Source organism: Hypanus sabinus, chromosome 23 (genome assembly GCF_030144855.1).
Source record: "Hypanus sabinus isolate sHypSab1 chromosome 23, sHypSab1.hap1, whole genome shotgun sequence".
Classification (NCBI taxonomy): domain Eukaryota; kingdom Metazoa; phylum Chordata; class Chondrichthyes; order Myliobatiformes; family Dasyatidae; genus Hypanus; species Hypanus sabinus.
The window spans coordinates 6,913,535-6,936,437 of record NC_082728.1 but is presented as its reverse complement, the minus strand read 5'-3'; the positions used below and the strand labels follow the sequence as shown (position 1 = coordinate 6,936,437).

General features: G+C 40.1%; 1 protein-coding gene across 4 annotated transcripts in view; it reads left to right on the top strand.

The window, feature by feature from the left end:
* cep112 (centrosomal protein 112) overlaps positions 1 to 22,903 on the top strand; it is a 526,403-nt gene that overhangs the window by 303,417 nt on the left and 200,083 nt on the right. For all 4 annotated transcript variants that reach the window (XM_059948278.1, XM_059948276.1, XM_059948277.1 and 1 more), the window contains exons 19-20: positions 15,260 to 15,367; positions 17,647 to 17,829. In XM_059948278.1, the coding sequence (XP_059804261.1) occupies positions 15,260 to 15,367; positions 17,647 to 17,829 (291 nt within the window). The remainder of the gene's footprint in view (positions 1 to 15,259; positions 15,368 to 17,646; positions 17,830 to 22,903) is intronic.

The window sequence follows — 22,903 nt, the reverse complement described above, 5'->3', positions numbered from 1 at the left end:
TGATAAGAGTGGAGAACCATCAGCAAAGACCTGATGAAAATTGTGAAGCAATTAAAAGGAACAACAGAAAAGAAGTTGGATGCAATGGGAGACATCATCTACATCTACAGGGAAGAATGGTTTGGAGTCAACTCAAAGAAGCGTGGAAAGACAGCATCACCACCAATAACGTCCAGGACGTAGCATGAGATTGAGTGACTGGTTCGAGAAAGGAGACAGCTAGGGAAACAGAAAGAAACCTCCAGGTAGTGAGAGGGATGGTCTCCACTAACTTCAAGCAGACATCAAGAGCCAGCTGACAAAGTTGTGAAGAGCAGAGGATTTAAGGAAGCTGCATAGAAAAAAAGAACTAACAAGGACACAGTTCCACAAAGACCCTTTTAAGTTCATTAAACATCTCTTCACACCAGAAAAAAGTGAAACTTTGGAGACATCAAAGCAGGAACTGGAAGAATACCTGGAAAAGATTCACACTGACTTGAAAAAGCAGGAACATATGATCATTCCATCAGACATCCAACCAATACAGCCCCCACCTATCACCTGGATGCTGACCCTCCAGAATGGAGAGAAGTGGAGAAGGCAGTCCAACAGGCAACAGCAGTTTCTGCTCCTGGGCATAATGAAGTACCATATTGGCTTTATAAGATCACACTGGAGGTCTTGTGGTTTCTCTGGAGACTCATAAGGGTAGTGTGGCAGAGGTGAATAATACCCAAAGTGTGGCAAAGGGCTGGTAGTGTCCTGATTCCAAAAGAAAAGGATGGAGAAAACAACAGTCAGTTTCAACCAATCCACCTTCTGAACATTGAGGGGAAAATCTTCTTCACTAATAGCACAGAGACTACCTGGAGAGAAACAAGCATGTTGATTCATCTGTACAAAAAGCAGGAATTCCAGTGTTCCCCAGTTGTTTGGAACTTACAAGCATGATATGGCACCAGATCCAAGTAGCTAGGAAGGACAAAAGAAATCTCTATGTGATCTTTCTGGACCTCACCAATGCATTCAGCTCAATTTCCCATGCACTCCTCTGGGAAGCATTTGATTTCTTCCAGATACCAGAGCATATCATAACACTGGTGGCATTGTACATTGAAGATCCATAATTGTGCTTCAAAACTGCAGATTTTACCACAACATGGCAGAGACTGGAAGTAGGCAGTATGGCAAGTTGCACTATATCTACCCTGATCATGGAGGTCAGTATCAGGACTTCAAGATATGTGGTAACTGCTGAAGGAATAAGTGCTGGACTTTGTCTTCCCCCATTAAGGTGTACATGGACAAAGTAGCAAGGTTGACCACTACTGCAGCATATACTAAGCGAAAACATTAAGTGGGCTAGAATGAAAATCGGATCCAGCAAGTCACAAAGTATCTCCATTGTCAAGGAAATGCTGAAAAGCAAAAAAATTTTCATCAGTGATGACCCAATTCCAACAGTGTCTGAACAGCCTGTCAAAAGCTTGGGTAGAGCTTAAGGTTAAGGAACCCTTAGGGAACAGTGATCACAATATGATCGAGTTCACTTTGAAATTTGAGAAGAAGAAAGTAAATTCCAATGTGTCAGTATTTCAATGGAATAAAGGAAATTACAATAGCATGAGAGGGGAACCGGCCAAGGTTGGCTGGAAAGAGACACTAGCAGGAAGGACCGCAGAGTAGCAATGGGTGGAGTTTCTGCAAAAAATGAGGGAATTGCAAGACAGATATATTCCAAATAAGAAGAAATTTTCGAATGGAAGAAGGACATTACAGTGGCTGACAAGTGAAGTCAGAGCCAAAGTAAAAGCAAAAGAGAGGGCATACAAGGAAGCCAGAGCTAGTGGGAAGATAGAGTATTGGGGAACCTTTAAAAACTTGCAGAAGGAAACTAAGAAGGTCATTTGGAAGGAAAGGATGAATTATGAGAGGAAGCTGGTGACTAATATCAAAGCAGATACTAAAAGCTTTTTTAAGTATGTAAAGGGTAAAAAGAGAGTTGAGGGCCAATAAAAATGATGCTGCAGATATGGCAATGAGAGATGCAGAGATGGCAGAGGAAATGAATGCGTCAAGGAAGTGAAGTATGTGCAGTGAAAATTAAGCCTGAGAAAGTGCTCAGGAAGCTTAATGGTTTGAGGGCAGATTATTCTCCTGGACCTGATGGAATGCACCCTTGGGTTCTGAAGAAAGTAGCTGGGGAGATTGTGGAGGCATTAACAATGATCCTTCAAGAATCGATTGATTCATGAATTATACCAGATGACTGGAAAATTGAAAATGTTACTCTGCTATTTAAGAAGGGTAGGAGGCAGCAGAAAGGAAACTATAGACCTGTTAGCCTGACATCAGTGGTTGGGAAGTTGTTGGAATCGATTGTTGGGGATGAGATTATGGAGTACCTGGAGGCACATGACAAGATAGGCCAAAGCCAGCATGGTTTCCTGAAAGGAAAATCCTGCCTGACTAACCATATAACCATATAACAATCACAGCACGGAAACAGGCCATCTTGGCCCTCCTAGTCCGTGCCGAACCCTTAATCTCACCTAGTCCCACCTACCCGCACTCAGCCCATAACCCTCCACTCCTTTCCTGTCCATATACCTATCCAATTTTACCTTAAATGACACAACTGAACTGGCCTCTACTACTTCTACAGGAAGCTCATTCCACACAGCTATCACACTCTGAGTAAAGAAATACCCCCTCGTGTTTCCCTTAAACTTCTGCCCCCTAACTCGCAAATCATGTCCTCTCGTTTGAATCTCCCCTACTCTCAATGGAAACAGCCTGTTCACGTCAACTCTATCTATCCCTCTCAAAATTTTAAATACCTCGATCAAATCCCCCCTCAACCTTCTACGCTCCAATGAATAGAGACCTAACTTGTTCAACCTTTCTCTGTAACTTAATTGCTGAAACCCAGGTAACATCCTAGTAAATCGTCTCTGCACTCTCTCTAATTTATTGGTATCTTTCCTATAATTCGGTGACCAGAACTGCACACAATATTCCAAATTTGGCCTTACCAATGCCTTGTACAACTTTAGCATTACATCCCAACTTCTGTACTCAATGCTTTGATTTATAAAGGCCAGCGTTCCAAAAGCCCTCTTCACCACCCTATCTACATGAGACTCCACTTTCAGGGAACTTTGCACAGTTATTCCTAGATCTCTCTGTTCCTCTGCATTCCTCAATGCCCTACCATTTACTCTGTATGTTCTATTTGGATTATTCCTGCCAAAATGTAGAACCTCACACTTCTCAGCATTAAACTACATCTGCCAACGTTCAGCCCATTCTTCTAACCGGCATAAATCTCCCTGCAAGCTTTGAAAATCCACCTCATTATCCACAACACCTCCTACCTTAGTATCATCGGCATACTTACTAATCCAATTTACCACCCCATCATCCAGATCATTTATATATATTACAAACAACATTGGGCCCAAAACAGATCCCTGAGGCACCCCGCTAGTCACCGGCCTCCATCCCGATAAACAATTATCCACCACTACTCTCTGGCATCTCCCATCTAGCCACTGTTGAATCCATTTTATTACTCCAGCATTAATACCTAACGACTGAACCTTCTTAACTAACCTTCCATGTGGAACTTTGTCAAAGGCTTTGCTGAAGTCCATATAGACTACATCCACTGCCTTACCCTCGTCAACATTCCTCGTAACTTCTTCAAAAAAATTCAATAAGGTTTGTCAAACATGACCTTCCACGCACAAATCCATGCTGGCTACTTCTAATCAGATCCCGTCTATCCAGATAATTATAAATACTATCTCTAAGAATACTTTCCATTAATTTACCCACCACTGATGTCAAACTGACAGGTCTATAATTGCTAGGCTTCCTTCTAGAACCCTTTTTAAACAATGGAACCACATGAGCAATACGCCAATCCTCCGGCACAATCCCCGTTTCTAATGACATATTAAAGATCTCCGTCAGAGCTCCTGCTATTTCTACACAAACTTCCCTCAAGGTCCTGGGGAATATCCTGTCAGGACCCGGAGATTTATCCGGAGATTTTAAATTTCTTAAAAGCGCCAGTACCTCCACCTCTTTAATTGTCATAGGTTCCATAACTTCCTTACTTGTTTCCCATACCTTAGACAATTCAATATCCTTCTCCTTAGTGAATACCGAAGAGAAGAAATCATTCAAAATCTCTCCCATCTCCTTCAGTTCCACACATAGCTGACCACTCTGATTCTCTAAGGGGCCAATTTTATCCCTCACTATCCTCTTGCTTTTAATATAACTGTAGAAACCTTTCGGATTTACTTTCACCTTATTTGCCAAACCAACCTCGTATCTTCTTTTAGCTTTTCTAATCTCTTTCTTAAGATTCCTTTTACATTCTTTATATTCCTCGAGCAATTCCTTTACTCCATGCTGCCTATATCTATTGTAGACATCCCTCTTTTTCTGAACCAAATTTCTAATATCCCTTGAAAACCATGGTGCTCTCAAACCTTTAACCTTTCCTTTCACCCTAACAGGAACATAAAGATTCTGTACCCTCATAATTTCACCCTTAAATGACCTCCATTTCTCTATTACATCCTTCCCATAAAACAACTTGACCTAATCCACTCTCTCTAAATCCCTTCGCATCTCCTCAAAGTTAGCCTTTCTCCAATCAAAAATCTCAACTCTAGGTCCAGTCCTGTCCTTCTCCATAATTATATTGAAGCTAATGCTATTGTGATCACTGGACCCGAAGTGCTCCCCAACACATACATCTGTCAGCTGACCTATCGCATTCCCTAACAGGAGATCCAACACTGCCCCATCTCTAGTCGGTACTTCTATGTATTGTTGCAAAAAACTATCCTGCACACATTTCACAAACTCTAAACCATCCAGCCCTTTTACAGAATGAGCTTCCCAGTCTACGTGTGGAAAATTAAAATCTCCCACAATCACCACCTTGTGTTTACTACAAATATCTGCTATCTCCTTACACATTTGCTCTTCCAACTCACGCGCCCCATTAGGTGGCCTATAATACACTCCTATCAGTGTTACTGCACCTTTCCCATTCTTCAATTCCACCCAAATGGCCTCCCTAGAGGAGCTCTCTAATCTATCCTTCCAAAGCACCGCCATAAGATTTTCTCAGACAAGCAATGCAACACCTCCTCCTCTGGCCCCTCCTACTCTAACACACCTGAAGCAACTGAATCCAGGAATATTTAGTTGCCAATCACACCCTTCCTGCAACCATGTTTCACTAATAGCTACAACATCATAATTCCAGGTATCAATCCACGCTTTAAGCTCATCCACCTTTCTTACAATGCTCCTAGCATTAAAATAGATACATTTAAGATACTCTCCATCTCCTCCTCTCTTTCCATCCCTAACAATGCATTCAAATTTATTATCCTTTTCTTTCTTCTCCCCTACATCTTCGGGCTGAGTGCATCCCTTCTCCATCACCTGCCTTTCCTCCCTCACACACTGTCTATTTACTTGCTCCACTGGTGAACTAGCCTCCTCTCCCATAGTCTCCTCAAATAGTCTCCCGCCCCCCCATCTTACTAGTTTAAAGTCCGCCCTGTAGCCCTAGCAAACCTCCCCGCTAGGATATTGGTCCCCCCACGATTCAAGTGTAACCCGTCCTTCTTGAACAGGTCACTCCTGCCCCAGAAGAGGTCCCAATGATCCAGAAACTTGAATCCCTGCCCCCTGCTCCAATCCCACAGCCACGCATTCATCCTCCACCTAATTCTATTCCTACTCTCACTGTCGCGTGGCACAGGCAGTAATCCCGAGATTACTACCTTTGCGGTCCTTCTTCTTAACTGCCTTCCTAACTCCCTATACTCTCGTTTCAGGACCTCTTCCCCTTTCCTTCCTATGTCATTGGTACCTACATGTACCACGACCTCTGGCTCTTCACCCTCCCACTTCAGGATATCTTGGACGCGATCAGAAACGTCCCGAACCCTGGCACCAGGGAGGCAAATTACCATCCGGGACTCCCGGTCACCTCCACAGAAACGCCTGTCTGAGCCCCTGACTATTGAGTCCCCTATTACTATGGACCTCTTTCTTCTAACCCTACCCTTCTGAGCTACAGGGCCGTCCTCTGTGCCGGAGGCTCGGCCACTGTCACTCCCACCAGGTAGGCTGTCCCCCCCAACAGTACTCAAACATGAGTACTTATTGTCAAGGGGTACAGCCACTGGGGTACTCTCTAGTACCTGCCTCTTCCCCTTCCTGACTGTAACCCACCTATCTACCTCCTGTGGTCCCGGAGTGACCACCTGCCTGTAACTCCTCTCTATCACCCCCTCACTCTCCCTGACCAGGCGAAGGTCATCGAGCTGCAGCTCCAGTTCCCTAACTCGGTCCCTCAGGAGCTGCAGTTCGGCGCACCTGGCGCAGATGTGGACGTCCGGGAGGCTCGGAGACTCCAGGATCTCCCACATCCGACACCGAGAACAACAAGCTGCCCTCACACTCATACCTCCCAAATAACTAAAAATACAAGAACTAAAAGATAAGCCTACTGTGCCCTCTTCCGCCTAAGCCCTCTGAGCCCAAGCCTACACTCTGCGCCCAGCTCACTCCGCTGCCCGCAAACGAAGCTGCCCGCTTCTTAAGGCTGCGTTCTTTATATATCTTCCCTCCTTCCCGGGCCTCCTTCACGCGCCTGCGCAGTCCCGCCTCTCAGAACTCCGATCTGAGAAGCAATTGGACAATTTGAAAATGGCCGCCGCTGCACTTCCTCTCAAGCCTCGCTGTCCTCTTCCAAAAACCGACTGCAATTTTTTGAGGAAATTACAAGCTGGGCAGACAAAGGAAATGTATTAAATGTGGTGTACTTGGATTTTCAGAAGGCCTTTGACAAGGTGCCGCACATGAGGCTGCTTACCAAGATAAGAGCCCAATGAATTACAGGGGTTACTAGCATGGGTGAGCATCGGCTGATCGGCAGAAAACAGAGAGTGAAAATAAAAGGATCCTATTTTGATTGGCTGCCGGTTACCAATGGAGTTCTACCAATGGGTTTGGTGTTATGAGCACAGCTTTTTTTTGATGTATGTCAATGATTTGGACTATGGGATTAATGGATTTGTGGCTAAATTTGCCGATGATTCAAAGATAAGTGGAGGAGCGGGTAGTGTTGAGGAAACAGAGTGCCTGCAGAGAGACTTAGATAGTTTAGGTGAATGGGCAAAAAAGTGGCAAATGAAATACAATGTTGGAAAGTGTCATTCACCTTGGTGGAAGAAGTAAACGGGCAGACTATTATTTAGATGGGGAGAGAATTCAAAATACAGAGATGCAAAGGGACTTGGAAGTCCTTGTGCAGGATAGCCTAAAGGTTAACCTCCAGGTTGAGTTGGTGGTGAAGAAGGCAGATGCAATGTTAGCATTCATTTCTAGATGTTTTGAATATAAGAGCAAAGATGTGATGTTGAGGCTCTATAAGGCACTCGTGAGACCATACTTAGAGTATTGTGTGCAGTTTTGGTCTCCTTATTTTAGAATAGATATACTGATACTGGAGAGGATTCAGAGAAGATTCATGAGAATGATTCCAGAAATGAAATGGTTACCATATGAGGAACATCTGGCAGCTCTTGGGCTGTATTCCCTGGAGTTCAGGAGAATGAGGAGGGATCTCATAGAAACATTCCAATTGTTAAAAGGCCTGAACAGATTAGATATGGCAAAGTTATTTCTCATGGTAGGGAAGTCCAGGACAAGAGGGGACTACTTCAGGATTGAAGGACATCCATTTAGAACAGAGATGCTGAGAAATTACTTTAGTAAATCTGTGGAATTTGTTGCTACAAGCAGCTGTGGAGGCCAAGCCATTGTGTGTACTTAAGGCAGAGATAGATCAGTTCTTGATTAACCAGGGCCGCAAGCGGTATGGGGAGAAGGCAGGGGAGTGGGGTTGACTGGATGAATTGGATCAGCCCATGATTGAATGGTGGAGCAGATTCGATGGGCCGAATAGCCTGCTTCTCCTATATTTCATGGTCCAGAGGCCAGCCTGATGGACAAAGAGCAGCTGCAGCAACTAAATTAGCAACAGCCTGGATAACATCAACAAGACCATGTTACAGAGGAATTCAAATTTGCTAAGATGCATGTACAGATGACACTCAAAGACTCTCGTGACCAGACCATCAGTAACGCTGCATGGTCCTTATCAACTGGACAGAAATGGACTCCACTTGGTGCAGTGCAGCAAACAACAGCAGTCCTTAGGCATAGAGACATTGTGGAGCAAGTCCCACAGGGCAGGGGTGGCTTTGGTCTGGCACAAGGCCACAATTCCAGAGTAAAGGAAGATGATTGTTGAGGAAGTACAGTGACAAGAAGAGTCAGGCAGAGTGCAAACGCTGTCTCCCTGGTTAAGCAGGGGAATCGGATGGATGCAGTGGGAAAGTATTGATAGGAGCAAAGTCAGCTGGAAGGACATAAGGGAGATAGAAGCAAACAGACTTAATTTTCTCATCAGAGCTATATATGATGTGTTTCCCTCTCATAAAAACCTTCACTGGTGTTTCGGTGAGGACCCAACTTGTATCCTCTGCCCAATTCCAGCAACCCTCAAGCTATCCTGGCAAGCTGGAAAACCAGCTTCACACAAGGCATATACACATGGCATCACAACCAGGACTCAAAGAGTCTGGCAGTTGCAATCAAGTCCAACAAAATAGTAACCAACTCCTTGACCCCTGGGATGACTAACGCTCTGACACCTGCAGCATTTGTCCAGGAGGGAGCAAAAAGACCAGCTAATCTCCCTCTTAAGCCAGAAACAGGACAGATGAACATTACCTGTAACTGGAAAATGCTTGCAAATGTCAATAAACATCTCACCTTTCCATCAGAAATTGCTACCACCAACCTTAAGCCAGACTTAAGACCACAATTCTACCTTGGTTCAGGTGATAGAAATTATAGATTAGTATGTGATCTCACCCTGAAGCTGAGCTTCCATTAAAACCAGAATATTAATGAAATCTTCCACAATAAGAAAGTGTCTTGAAAAATACAGGCAAATAGACTGCTCTGGATGTCTTTTTTAGCAGTAGGACAGTTGAGTGGCCATAGAAGGACACTTGGTAAGTTTCATCCTACTTGGGTGCAATGATTGGGCAGAGCAGAGAGAATGCTGAAAGCAGGTGATTGGTTTTGTGCTATAAGGAGGCCATAGGAAGCAGTGCATGGATCCAAAAGAAAGAATTCAGCATTTCTGGCTCCTGTTCATTTTCAAGTTCTAGAATTTAGTGTTTCCTTGCTAACAACGTTTTCTAACCTTAATTTTCAACATTCTGTTACATACACATTAATGTCATTCTTTTACTTATGAGAAGGATAAGAAATAAACATACCAGATGGCAGCATTAATTATAATAGCATTATAATTATAATAGCAGGACTATTATTGACATTAATTCAGTGGTTATTTTGGCAAAATTGCTTTATGCTAAGAATGTCTGTAGACTGCAATAACAAAGGCATCAACAGCTGCACTACAATAGCAAGGGGTGCAGGCTTAATGTTCCATTTATCCAAGGTTCTTCACCACCCCTCACCCCACTGTGTTATAAGGATAGAAAATCAGATGAACTGCTAGCAGCTAGTTCAGAGTGTCTGTGTTAAAGTTATGTAAATGAAAGGCAAAATAGCCATCAAGCTAAAGGAACTACTGCTTGTACTAAGACTCTTCATCTTTCTTCTTACTGTATGAATCAATACAGTTTTATACTAATGGATAAGAACTCCAAAATGGATGAATGCCAAGGAAAAAATTCTTCCAAGATTTGCCAAGTGCATCAACGGATGCATTTGAAAATGGAACATTAACAGTAACTAAGGCAAATCTATCCCTTTCATTAAAAAAAAAGATATCTTCCCCTATCTGCATCCCCTGCCTTTGAAAAGTTTAACTTCATAACCTTTGGTTGATACTGTATTGTGCTGAGAGAATGTTGTACTCTTCAGAATTGTTGTCTCAAGTAAAATGGCAGACTGAGGTAAATGAAAAAGGTCCCATTTCTGAAGGAAGAGCAGTGTTTCCCAAGTAGTCCAAATCAATTATCCCTCAACCAGAATAATTTTCAAAATAAATATTTCCCCTCTTGCTGTTGTGTACATGCCAGTTAGCTGTTGCACTTCCAACAAAATACCGTCCACTTAAAATAAAATCCTTATTCGCTGTAAGGGGTTTTGCTATTTCCTGAAGTCATGTGATATAAGAACATGTACTTCCCCCTTTTGAACACTCTTGGGATGGCAGAGCAAAACTGAATAATTGAATTTGTTCACAGGAGCCTTCACTTTGTGCAGCCATGGTGTTACACATGGCTTTTTCGTTAAGTTGAGGGATCAGAAGAATCATATCAACCCTAAGGGTGCTTGATGTCTGTAGCCTCAGCAACACAGTACTGCCAGCCTGTTTTTTTCTTTCATTGCACCTTATGCTCATCCTGAAATCACACTGAAAGTTGACCGTGTAATTACTTTGAAAGTGTGCATTGCATATTCTGTGCAGCTCCATTGGTTCCTACGGACAAGTTCATCTTGCCAAAGGAAAAAAAATTACTACAAATCAGGAAACACTCTTGCAAGGAATTTAGTTTTCCACTGTTACTAATTGATCCCAGCACTGATGCATAAGAATAGATTGTTTCCAAATGACATGCTTTGAAGTGAGGAGAACTATGTAGTTGAACACAGTAACTTTCAGACCAGCAAATAAATCTGTTTGATAGTTAGCAGTCACACTTGTCACCTGCTCTCTTGTCATCATAGTTTGTGCTTGGAGTTAACCGAGAAATTTAATAGTTTAAGATTGATTAGAAATTAAAGTGCAGTATGATGAAGTGAGTACCAATTAATGGAGTAAGCTTGTTTTGATCAGGCATACTTACTCCAGTGGTCCTTGGCAGAGCATACAGTAACTATTAACATGTTCTTTCCCAGCACACAATGCAGCGCCATCTGGTGAATATATAAGTGAGAAAAAGCAATAAGATAAACAGGATTTATCAAATCAGAAAGGTTTTTTGCTGGAAAATATTTACTTTTGGGAAATGTAGTGGTTAGGCTTCTCAATATCAGATACACCAACTGTTGATTTTTCACATTTTGTTCACAGATCAGAAGCTTATGTTTTCCATTCTGGCTTTTTGGTGGGAGTTGAGAAGTGGTGGAATAATTACAGCATCGGGTGGGGCATATTTTAAGGGGCTCAAACTCAGGGTTCATATTTTTGATTTATTCAGCTATTTTCAGCTGTTTGGATGATGCTGGAAGAGATTTGCAGAATATCAGCTTTCAATTACAAAAGCCCTGCAAGAAATTTATATGTTTTAATGGGATCACTGCTCGTTCTTCGAAACTAAGCCATTTTGCTTAATCTCTTCTTGCAGGACAAACCCAGCATCTGAGGGATCTCTCTGGTGAACCTTCACTGCACTCTCTCCATCACAAGTATATCCTGTAGGTAGGCAGATGAACACATACAGTTTTCCAGATGCAGAGTCACCAGGACCCTAAATAATTACAAAAGTGCACTTAAATCTTCTAGAAATAAAGTCCAAAGTCATTGTGAAGGCAGGGCACTATACATTGCTTATACAGATTTTAGTAAGACCGTATATAATCTCTGGTCTTGTCCTGCATTATATTTTCCCTTTCTTTACCAGAGCTGTGCATCCTCTGTTGAATTCATAAATGCGCCCAATTTGTAGTATTACTGCTTTTTTTTTGGCATTGTTGCGCTCTTTTTCCTTTGATCTAATATATTTAACTTCTTCTAATAGTCACAGTTGGACCATTTTTGTCTTGTTGTTTTTACCCTAAAAGGACAGATTTTATTCATAAATTATGTGTGAATTCTTTAAATGTTAGCCATTGCTTGTTTACTGTCATACCTTTCATAGTAGTTTCCCAATCTATTACAGAGATTGAAAATACTCTGATTTCTCAACATCCTGATCAGAACCATAGACAAAAGAACTTAAATAATAGGAGTATACTGTCTGGTCCTTTGAGCTTTTTCTGTCATACATTGAGAATTATGGCTGATCTTCTATCTCAGCATGATTTTTCATCCCTTGATTTCATGCATTCGATTCCTTTACAAAATCAATTTGAAGGTGACTCAGGTAATAATCCAGAGATTATTACCCTTGTAGTTATACTTTTAAATTTCAGTCTACATATTTATATTACTTTGGTAAAACCTACTTCTTTATTCCATCTATGTGGGCCTTGATAATTGGATCTTTCCTCTCTGTTTGCAAGTTCCTCTTCAGCCTCAAAGAAATGTCCTGAATCCAGGCCCCAGGCAGGCCACACAGATCATGGCCCTATGGAATGTTTTTATGACCTGAACAATACTATTTCTTCTTATTTTTGCATTCCTTTTCATTCTCTAAACTCGAATGGCTTCCTGTACCACAGACGTTTTCATCTACCCTGCAGTCTTTTCTTACATAACTATTGTACAAAAGCAAGGGCTGAGGCTGCTGCCACACCACCTATGACAGACATATTCTGACTAATTATACCATAGTGAGCATACTATGAATGCTTCCTGGAAAAATCATCCACCCAACTTCTTGCTGAAGGATCGCAGCCCAAAACATCGACTGTATTCTTTTCCATAGATGCTGCCTGGTCTGATGAGTTTTGTGTGTGTTGCTTGGATTTCCAGCACCTGTAGATTTTTATTTTGTTTCCCTGCTGTCTGATGCTTTGGTGCAATTGAAACTGAGAATCCATCTCATCATCTCTAAGGTGAAATTCCTTGAGCTGTAGACATTGAAGATGTGGTTGCCATGGGTTCAATTAGTTCTATTATCTGCCACATACTACAGCTTCAACACATTACCTGCCTTGCCATTCTAAAAATAACATTTAATTTAATCCATGTAATTCTGTCATCATTGTTCCAAGCTCACTGAAGTTCTTTATTCCTTGCTTTTTCATGAGTAGGATAAAACACTGCTCAATTGTTTCAAATGAGAGCAGAGCAGGTAGTCTGTATTTTCTTGAGTTGTATTGATGTCATTAGCATAGCAATATTGGTGCACTTTGTCATTTGGCATCCAAACCAACCTGCTTGCTCTTGGGTCCCAGGGGTTTGACCGTGTTGATTCAATTCTGCTTGGAAGGCAAACTTGTCTGATAAGTTTATCAATTTTTTATAGCTCCAGTGGATTCCACTATTGAAATTTTATTTTTGTTTAATTTAGAGATACAGTATGGCATTGGGCTATTGAGCCCAAGCCGTCCAGTTATAACCATGTGTCCAGCTAACCCATGCATCTTTGGAGGTAACTGGAGCACCCAGAGGAAACTCAGCTGGTTACGGGAAGAATGTACAAACCCCTTACAAATAATGGCAGAATTGAACCTGGTTTGCTGGTGCTACAGCAGTGTTATGCTTACTGCTATGCTACCATGATATTGGAAATTTGATAATACTTCTTTAAACTAATTCAGATAGTCTGATCTGTTACTTACAATATTTCACAGACCTTTGCTTTAGTTCCTGGTTGGCAGTTGCTTGAACAGCAAGGTTGATTTCCCTACCCTTGCAGAATATTGTCCATTTTGATCTTGGATGCTGGTTGCACTTTCGATGGTCAAGTAGGACAGTGGATAAACTCAAATTTGTATGAAAGGAAACATATATCAGAGGAAGTAATTTTTAGAGGCCATTAACTTTCAGTGATAAACCTTTAAAATCAGTTATTGTCATTGGCTCTCACAGGGTTGTTATTGTTGTGACAAAGTTTAGAATTTTATACGGTATATGTCTGGTGGAATACCAAAGACCTCAACCAATTAAATAATAAAAGTCTGCATTTTTAGGCTATAGTGGAACTTCACAGAGTGTTGTGATTGTTTTGCCTTTGCAAGGGGAAGTGGTAGTAGTGATATCAAACCCACTGCATCAAAGCACCCCTCTTATAGGCTGATAGTGACTGGTAATTGATATTCTTACTAAGCTGCTTCAATAGAACTTATATTGTCTAATAGAGAAGAATTAATGCAAATGGACTTTAATGTGAGGGAGGAAAGAGTGGATGCAGTGAAACCTCTTAACACTGCTGGAGAGTTTGGCCAGCGATTTCTTTATGTGGTTGAAGAAATTTTGGTTTGGAAGTGCAGTTGGTTATGCATGGATTGAGAGTGATTTACTTAATTACTATTAGTATTTGTTTCCTTGTGGTCATCAGTTTTTCCCTCCAAAAGAAAACTACTATCAGTCAGTCTGAAGGAAAGGTTCACCTTTCCTAATGCCTTTATTTAGAGCTACCATGGGATTAGTGATGCCCATCTTCACCTGTAAAACACTGAATCACTCTTATGGATCTCTGCTTTGCAGTCACCCCATTTCCTCACCTCTTTATACTGATTATTTTCCCTTTACACTCTCAAGGGCTCAACCCAAAAGATCAACCATCTCTTTACCTCCACAAATGTTGTTTATCACATTGAATTCCTCCATTTTCCAGCACCTGCAGTTTCAGTGTCTCAATAGATTTAGATCATTAAATCTTGCTTACTCTAAATCTGTCTCTTAAGTGTATTTAAGGACTTGGTACACTGATGAAACAAAAACTGGGTACATTTTCAGAATTTTATCGATCTTAAATGTCATTCTCCAGATCTGTTTGATCTGGAATAGGAGAGTTTCCTGACATCTTAAGCATCCAGTACCTGTAATGCCAATGCCAGTGTTAATGAGAAGTCATTGTATGTGCCCTACTTGACTGGTTTGTTTTTAACCCAGGCACAAAGTCTTGGAACTATCTGTTACCAACTCCATAATGGGTTAACCAGCTGCTTTGATGGTTTCAGTTTTCACTCTATAATTCATATTGCTCAGATCAGTCTGCTGATGGCTTGGGGACAGAATCAGTAACTGGAGGAGGCCTTTATGCAAAGGAAAATGGCAAATGTATTTGAAGTTTCCTTCTGATCTTGATTTGACTGATTTACTTTGTCATCATTTTTTAAAACTTTGTTCTTCTTAAATTTAGTATTTTTTAACTCCTTCTGATGTTCTCACAAGGATGTTTCTTGATTTTGTTTAAACAGAAAGCACAAGCAGCTACTCAAATACAATCACAATCTAATTCCATCCTGGATTCACTTTGTTAAAGCTGTATTTGGTGTGGTGAAATAGTTATAGATTTTTGTCTCTATGACTACAGTGTCAAATCAAAAATTCCTTTTTTGCATTTTTTAGATGGAGAAGGTTGAGGCAGATCTGAGTAGATCAAAATCTGTCCGAGAGAAGCAATCAAAAGAATTCTCTTGGCAGTTGGAAGAACTCAAGCAGCGATATGAACAACAGGTATATATAATCAGATGCATTTAGTCTTTTATGGAAACATTGATTGTTGTATTTTCAGCAAGTGCTTTGAATAATTTTATTTCATTAAAGGTTCAGTGTGAAACAGTAGTGATTTTGGTCTGTCACATTTTCTGTACTTACACTCATTCTGCCAGCAATCTTGAGAATCAAGAATATTAGGATTCAAATGAACATAGCAGAATATAAAATGGGATTCAAATGAATAAGTATGTTGTGGAGTGGCCAGAAATACTGCATTCAGTAGGACTTGAGGGAAAAAATATGGCAGCCACCATCTTGTTGCCATTTAAGCAGGATGCCTGGGGAGGAATGAAAGGAAGGAAACAATGTGCAGATCATTACACTGCTTATAGAGAAGTGGGAAGGAATTCAAGTTGCTGAATAAGCCAGCAAAGAGACAAATTCTGTGCATCAGCATAGGTGAAGAAAATGGAACAATGATTCTTGGCTCACCCTCCTTTAGTGCACAGTGATGAATGTAGGATGAAGAATCGGGTGGATGTGAAAGGGAGAAAAAGGAAGAAGATGCAATTTTGCTTAACAGAATATAAATTAGAAATTTATGTATTATTAATTAACAGTAACTATTAATGTTCTTCCAGTATATCTGCATTGTTGTAAACTGGGAGACAGTTTTGCTTTAAAATTGCAAGCATTTATTTCCCTTCACTGACACAAACAAAAATCTGAAGCTCAAAGTGTTTGATGCAGTTGCTTTTCCTTTTGTACCATCGGCTTATTCCCTCTTTAATTTTTTAAGCATTTTCCCTTTCTGAAATAATAAATAATTGAAATAAGTGGAACCAGTTTGTGAATGTAAGCAATATTGTATCAGTTCCATAAAGGGCAATAAAAACTAAACTGATGAATATTAGAGTAGGATTCCACAATGCGGGTGTGTAATGTAGGGATACACTTGTAAAATCATGGTAAAACAGCAAATCTTGACTTTATTGTTTGCATGCAGAGGGGTGGAAAGCGAAGCATTACCATTCTCAGGGCTGACTGTTTTTGGTTAAATGTGTAAAACAAAGCTGGAATCGAGGCGGCCTTATTGTAGAATTTATTAATTGGTTTCAGTTTGAAAGTTGCCTAAGGGTTAAGTGCTCTTAGAATGCCCTGCGCATGTAGAAGCATTTGAGACTGATCTAGCCATCAGCTGTTAGACAAGAGAATGTCTGCTTAAAACAAGCTTATCTTTTGGTCCGATTGCCATCTCGACGAAAATCAACCAAAACTGAAGAAAAATGTAAGTGACTGCTCCTAGCAGCTGTGTGGCCTGGCATTTGCTGGAAATCTGGCATCCTGCAGGTCCCTATTCATCACCTGCTTCAAAGCCAGCCTAGCTGCCTATAGTCAGAAGGCCAGGTAGGGTGCCATTGTGCACAGTCTGGGAGGATTAGTATCACAGCAGTGGAGAGTAGGCCTCAGTTTCATAGTACCATTCAAACCTAGTGAGAAGAGCTGAGGATTGGCCAAGGTCACAGTATCCAGCTTGGTAGGGACTGAGAATAGAATATTGGGAAATAGACTGCTTTATGTGTAATCATACCGAGCCACCAGCACAGCAGGCGTCCTGCTGAACACGTAAGTCTGTTTATTTCAGAATCACGTAGCTGACAGCGAGATAATGCTCCGGCTTTCATGTAAAAACGACTGTAAATTGGTTGATTTTGTCTGCACGGAATTGGAACTGCAGAATCCCGTAACCTGCTGATTTTTCCACAAAAACAAAATCCGAATTCCATTCTGTAAAGATTTAAGGGAGGAAAAAACCTTTGTGCGAATTTTCATTGAAACGTCATTTCTGATTTGAATAGCTGCAGAAATCGGCATCTTATGGTTCACATAGTAAAGATAGATTTTACAGTTTTATAGAAATAAGGTGTTGGGCCTTGTTATTCTTATAATGAAGAAAAGCACCAACATATTGATATAATGTAAATCATGACTTCTGCAAAAGATATTGATAAATTTATTGTTTCTCTGTTCAGATTGTAAAAGTGGTTTGGGAGGGGTGGAGTGGATTGAGCACTCGGTGTACAAAGAGCAAATTCAATTGAGCTTTAACACCTACAGAAGAGTCTGAGCACAATGACGTAGAAATTTTTGTTTTGCATTGGGGTAATAAAAAGCAAATTTTTGACACATTGATCAATTTAAGAGGAATTAGGAGGGGGGGAAATGCAGCAGAAGGATTGTTGTCATGGTAACAGTGATGTGGTATTGATGAACAGTACTCTTCCTCATCCAATCAGATAGTCGAATTGAAGCTGGAGCATGAGCAGGAGAAGACGCACCTATTCCAGCAACACAACGCGGAAAAAGACAGCCTGGTCCGAGAGCACGAACGTGAGATAGATAACTTGGAGAAGCAGCTTCGCGCCGCCATAGTAGAGCATGAAAACCAGACTCAGGAATGGAGGAAGCGAGACTCGCAGGTGAAAATGGCTGACATGGTTTTTTTTTTGTTTATTTTGCTAAATAAAAACAATCTTAATTTGAATGTTTGCAAGTGATACAATACGTTTTTGGGAACATTGGAATTGTATGCTTGATCGCCGATTTAGTGAGGGGCGTGCAACCCTTCGCGTAAAAGTCTTCTATTGCCAGATAGGGATAAATAAAGCTTAATCTGCAGAACGGCAGGTTGCCAGCTTTAAAATGTCCCCTGATGCGACACAATTTGGCCTTTCACTTTCACCTGGAGTCACGGTTCCATTAGTTCAAATTTCTTCTGTAAACTGGAAATCGCATTCGGTCTTTGTGATGCGTGTAAGTCAAATGTTCGTGTTTTATCGTTTATTTTTATTTTGCACTGTGGGAAGCCTCACATCATTTTTTTATTCCCACCACTCCCTCCCCAAAATCCCTCATTTTTGCACTACTGGATGTCCTGTCTGTGAGCGTTCTTGAATTTGTGAGGTTTAGGCACTCTGCTCTCCCCCTAGAGGTTTTTTGTTGTTTTTTATTCGCAATCCTTGAACTTAACAATCCCTGTTGGATGCCACTTGACAGAATAACCCCCAGCTGTGGACACATTTGAATCATCAAACTTACGGATGAAATGTGCATTGTCAGCATGGAAAATGATTTAGATTAGTTCTGAGCTTTTTTATAAAAAAACTTCCAAATGCGTTGTGTTTTTGAGCTGTAAACCCAAACTCTATCAGCAGGAAGGAAAGAGGCCTGTTTGAAACTACAGCAGAAAGATTAAAGGAATGCGGTGAGATAAAACCTGGTGTCTGCATCACCAGCAAGGACGGTAAAACTGGCACAAAAAAATCCAAAATGATATTAAGAAATTGGTCTGATGTTTGAAGGATATTTATTTCAAGAATTTGAGTCAGAGACAAATGAATGTGTCAAATGCATCCTAAAATATTTTAATATTCCCATAATCATTGACTCCATTATGGCAGAAAAGCAATAAAAATAGGCTAAGTCATTCAACGCCCTGAAATGTGGACAATGAGGTTGCTTTGTTTTGATCAGCAATAGTGAGTTGGCGCTCTTAAAATGGTGCCTGTTCATCCTACATGAAGGCAACTATACTGCATGGCATGTTACCTTGCTATTTCAAATGGAATTTCATTTTAGAAGAGAAAAATAAAGGATCCTTCGTTTCATGGCCCACAATCGTTTGATACGGAACACGGGCATGCAACAGATTTCAACAAAAGGATAAAACCCAGGGCGTTATTGGAGCCGTGCTGAGCAATTGCTTTACATGGGCAGAGAGACATGAAGCATGTGAAGAGTCTTGGGTTCTGTACTCATTTTCCCATGATAGCTTTCTCAATTGATTTTTTTGCATGCAGTTGATCTTTTTATTCAGCGTTTACAGAATACGACTCCTCAAAGAACTGTGCCTTTAATTTAAAGATGACTACAGCGCATGAGTGAATTTTTCTAACAATTTTTGCTTGAATCATTTAAGCTTAGCAAACCTTTGGTTCTATCCATTCCAGTCTAAGATGGTCCAATAGAGTTGCTAACTTCCATCATTTGTAAATAGACTGTTTTCAAAAGGTTGAACATTTCCCAAGTCATCTCTGTCCCCAACATCGTTCCAAACAAAATGCATTGGTGGGCAGGAATCAAAAACAGTGATGAAATGTTGGGGAAATCAATAAATTTTGAGGAGTATCGTGTGAAATATTGAGCAAAGTATACTTGAGTGAAGTATATTCTGAACTATTAAACAAATTAAAATGGTTAATAGGAAAAGCAATATTATTATAAAGGGAACATACTGTGAAGCCAAGTAATTTCATTTGGAAAGGAGTCATAAATGGTTTGTGAAAAGTATGTAAAATTATGAGGAAATTCTATTCCATTCTATCAGTGAACTGATGATCATTATTACCTGGGATTACATCTCAACTCTTTCTTGGCTGAACGAGGCTAGCGGAGCTGAGGTGAAGGAGGTATGCTGTTTCCAGAGTGTGCATGCAAATGCCATTAGCTTTTGGTTTTGCGTTGCCTCGCCATGAAAAAATAATTGTACACGACTTAATATAATTTCATTAATCCTATTAACACACTATTGTTTAATTCAAGTGAGAGTACGTATAAAAGAAATCATGGTTACTTCTGTTTTCCCACTAGAATTGAATGGTATGTGGAAATAATTGAGAAATCCAGGATTTACAGTATTTATTTGATATTCAGTTATAATCTAATTCTCAGGTAGGTGATGAAGAATAACCTCAGTTCATTAACCTTAATTGAAGAATACCAGAATAATGTCCTCGTGCATTTATTTAAGAAGAATTTGAAAGCGTAGTTGGAAAATGTTTAAGGTGGTAATGAAAAGCAGTAATGAACTGAGGAACTTGCTAGATGTTCGTTCCTAGCAAAGACTGGATATTGCTTGATTTTTAATATTGTAAGTAATTGTTTTTGAAGTGCAAAAAAATCCAGAATCTAGAAATCTGAAATAAAAACAGATAATGCTGGGACTGTTCATTAGATCTAGGAGTATTCAGTAGATCTGACAGCCTCTATGGAGAGAAGCAAATTTATTTTAAAAATCAGTCTTATTTTCCAGTTTTACAAATGTGCAATTGCCTTTGCTCATGTTGGTATAAAACAATTTAAACTAATTTTATTTAATAATACAGTAAATAAGAAGATATTTTACTCACAGAGCCTTATTTCATGAGATGATCTTCATTTCATACTGGTCGTTTGAGCAGATGAAGGATGGATTGTTACTATGCACATGATGTCAAGAAAATTTAAAATGTTTTTCTTTGATGCTATCCTTGTTGGTTCAGACATCTGCTTTTAGTACAAATCCCAAAGATTTCAAACTAGGATGAAATTGCATCAAATAATCATTCCTGACCTGCAGATAGAACACGATTACTGATCCTTTTAAATTCAAACCAAATATTATTTGGAATTGTAATTACATGAATGTTCCAGAAATAAAAGCTGCAAATTGTGGACTTGGTCAATGTTAGGTAGTGTGGAGAGGTAATGTTTCAGGCTAATGACCGTTCAACATTTCTATTGAAAAATTATTGACCTCATATGTTACCTTTTCCTCTCTCCCCATATAATGCAACACCTGCTGATAACTTGCAGCATTTTCAGTTCTTATTTTAGATTTCCAGCATGAGTTGTGATTTTGTTAAGCATTTATGTGAGACTAGAGAGCCTGTATCCATGCCTGAATTCAGTAACGTGTGGATGTGCAATGAGTAGTTTGCATCAAGTTGACACACTCTGGTGCCATCTTTTCCCCAATAGCCCCACAACTACAGCATGAAACACAATGGAATGCATTTTAGGGTATGCAGTCACCAAATTGAAACAGGACAAGTAAGAGCAAGAAGAGTAACAAAAAAGACATGTGGACAAGCATGGCGTAACTCCAAAATATTAATTATTAGTGTCAATAACTTAAAAAGCACATGCACAATGGCATGAATTGCTGAACAACAGTACTTGACTCCAGGCACCATCACTTGAATCTCCAGAAGAAGAGGGAAGTGTGAAGTGCAGCAGTCTGCTGATCCTACACTGACGGAGTTGGTCTTTGTCTCTCTGTGGCAGTCTTCAGCGGTTGGATTATGAAGGCTTATTCCATCAGCTGCTGTGCATGACGGACTGCCCCTATCAGAGATAACAAGTAAGCTGCAAAATATTCATTTTAGAAAACATACTTTTATCACCTCGAAAAGCCATGTTTCAGTCAGTTGTGATGTTCAATGATCTATGGAAGTAACAGTGTATTTGAAACAGCAAGGTATTTCCAAATGGCGGAATAAATGTTATTCATCCATGCTGTTACAGCTAAGCAGAATTCTTTCATAATCAGAAAAATGAACCATGGGCTCTATTGTTAATGACATTTGGAATTTCACTATCCTGTCATGTCTTATGACATCTTCATAGGGAAATTGTATCCAAATCCTGCTGAACTGGGATATCATGTTGTCTGCACAGTAAGTCAGAGCATCCTGCACTCTTAAGTCCTGCATGCTTTTTTTTTACACCTGGAAGCTTCTGGAAGTGGATAGTGTGGCAAGAGCATTTGGGACCCTGGTGAATATCGTCACCTTCGTTCTTTGGAGTTAAAGGATTAAGAAAAATGAAATGAACAAATGAGAATGAGGATGTAACATAGTTGGTCAATATGAATCAAATCATGTATACAGAGGAAAAGTAACATTGGAATGAGAGAGAAGAAACAGAGAAAGGAAAATTAAGAGACAATGTTAAAAGTTTAATTCTCTTACTCATCCAAGAATGAGACAATTTCACCAGTTGCCTTTCTGGATTGTAACTTTTACGTTAAAACTTTGTCAGCTTGTTAAAACGATTCTTACTTTGTGGAAAACCAACTCTATTTTTGTGATTTAAGTGGACAATTTACATGAAAATCCTGTAGGTTCCTAAAAGTAGTGTGAATGTTAAAGACAAGATGCAGTTATTGAAAGCAATAAATGCAGTGTCACATCTTACAAGGTAAACACACAATGTTGTCTGAAACTGGGAGATTGAAGTGGGGGTGAAGGAGAGCATTTTTTTTATCTGCCCTGATAGTTGATTTGGAAATCTTGGAAACACATCATGGCTAACATGGATAAAGTACGGTGAAAATAGAAAATGTTGGAAACACTCAACAGGTCAGGTGGCATCTGTGGAATAAGAAGAGAGCTAATGTCTCAGGTGAAAGACTCTTCATTAGGAGGATTTGATTGAAGAGACCTTGACCTGATATGTTAACTGTTTTCTTTCGCTGATGCTGCCTGACCCACAGGTGCTTCCAGCAGTTTCTGCTTTGGTTTCATATTTCCAACATTCGTGGGTTCATTGTAGGAAGCAGGTTCAAAAGGAGTAAGACCCAATTGTTAGTACATGTACACGATGTGGTACATTTGCACAAAGATGACTGTTGGAAACTGGTTCTGTAACTTGAAGGTGAACAGCTAATTAGAAAATAAAGGCTGAAAATCGAAGTTGCTGGGAATACAAAATAAAAACAGATTCCAATGGAAG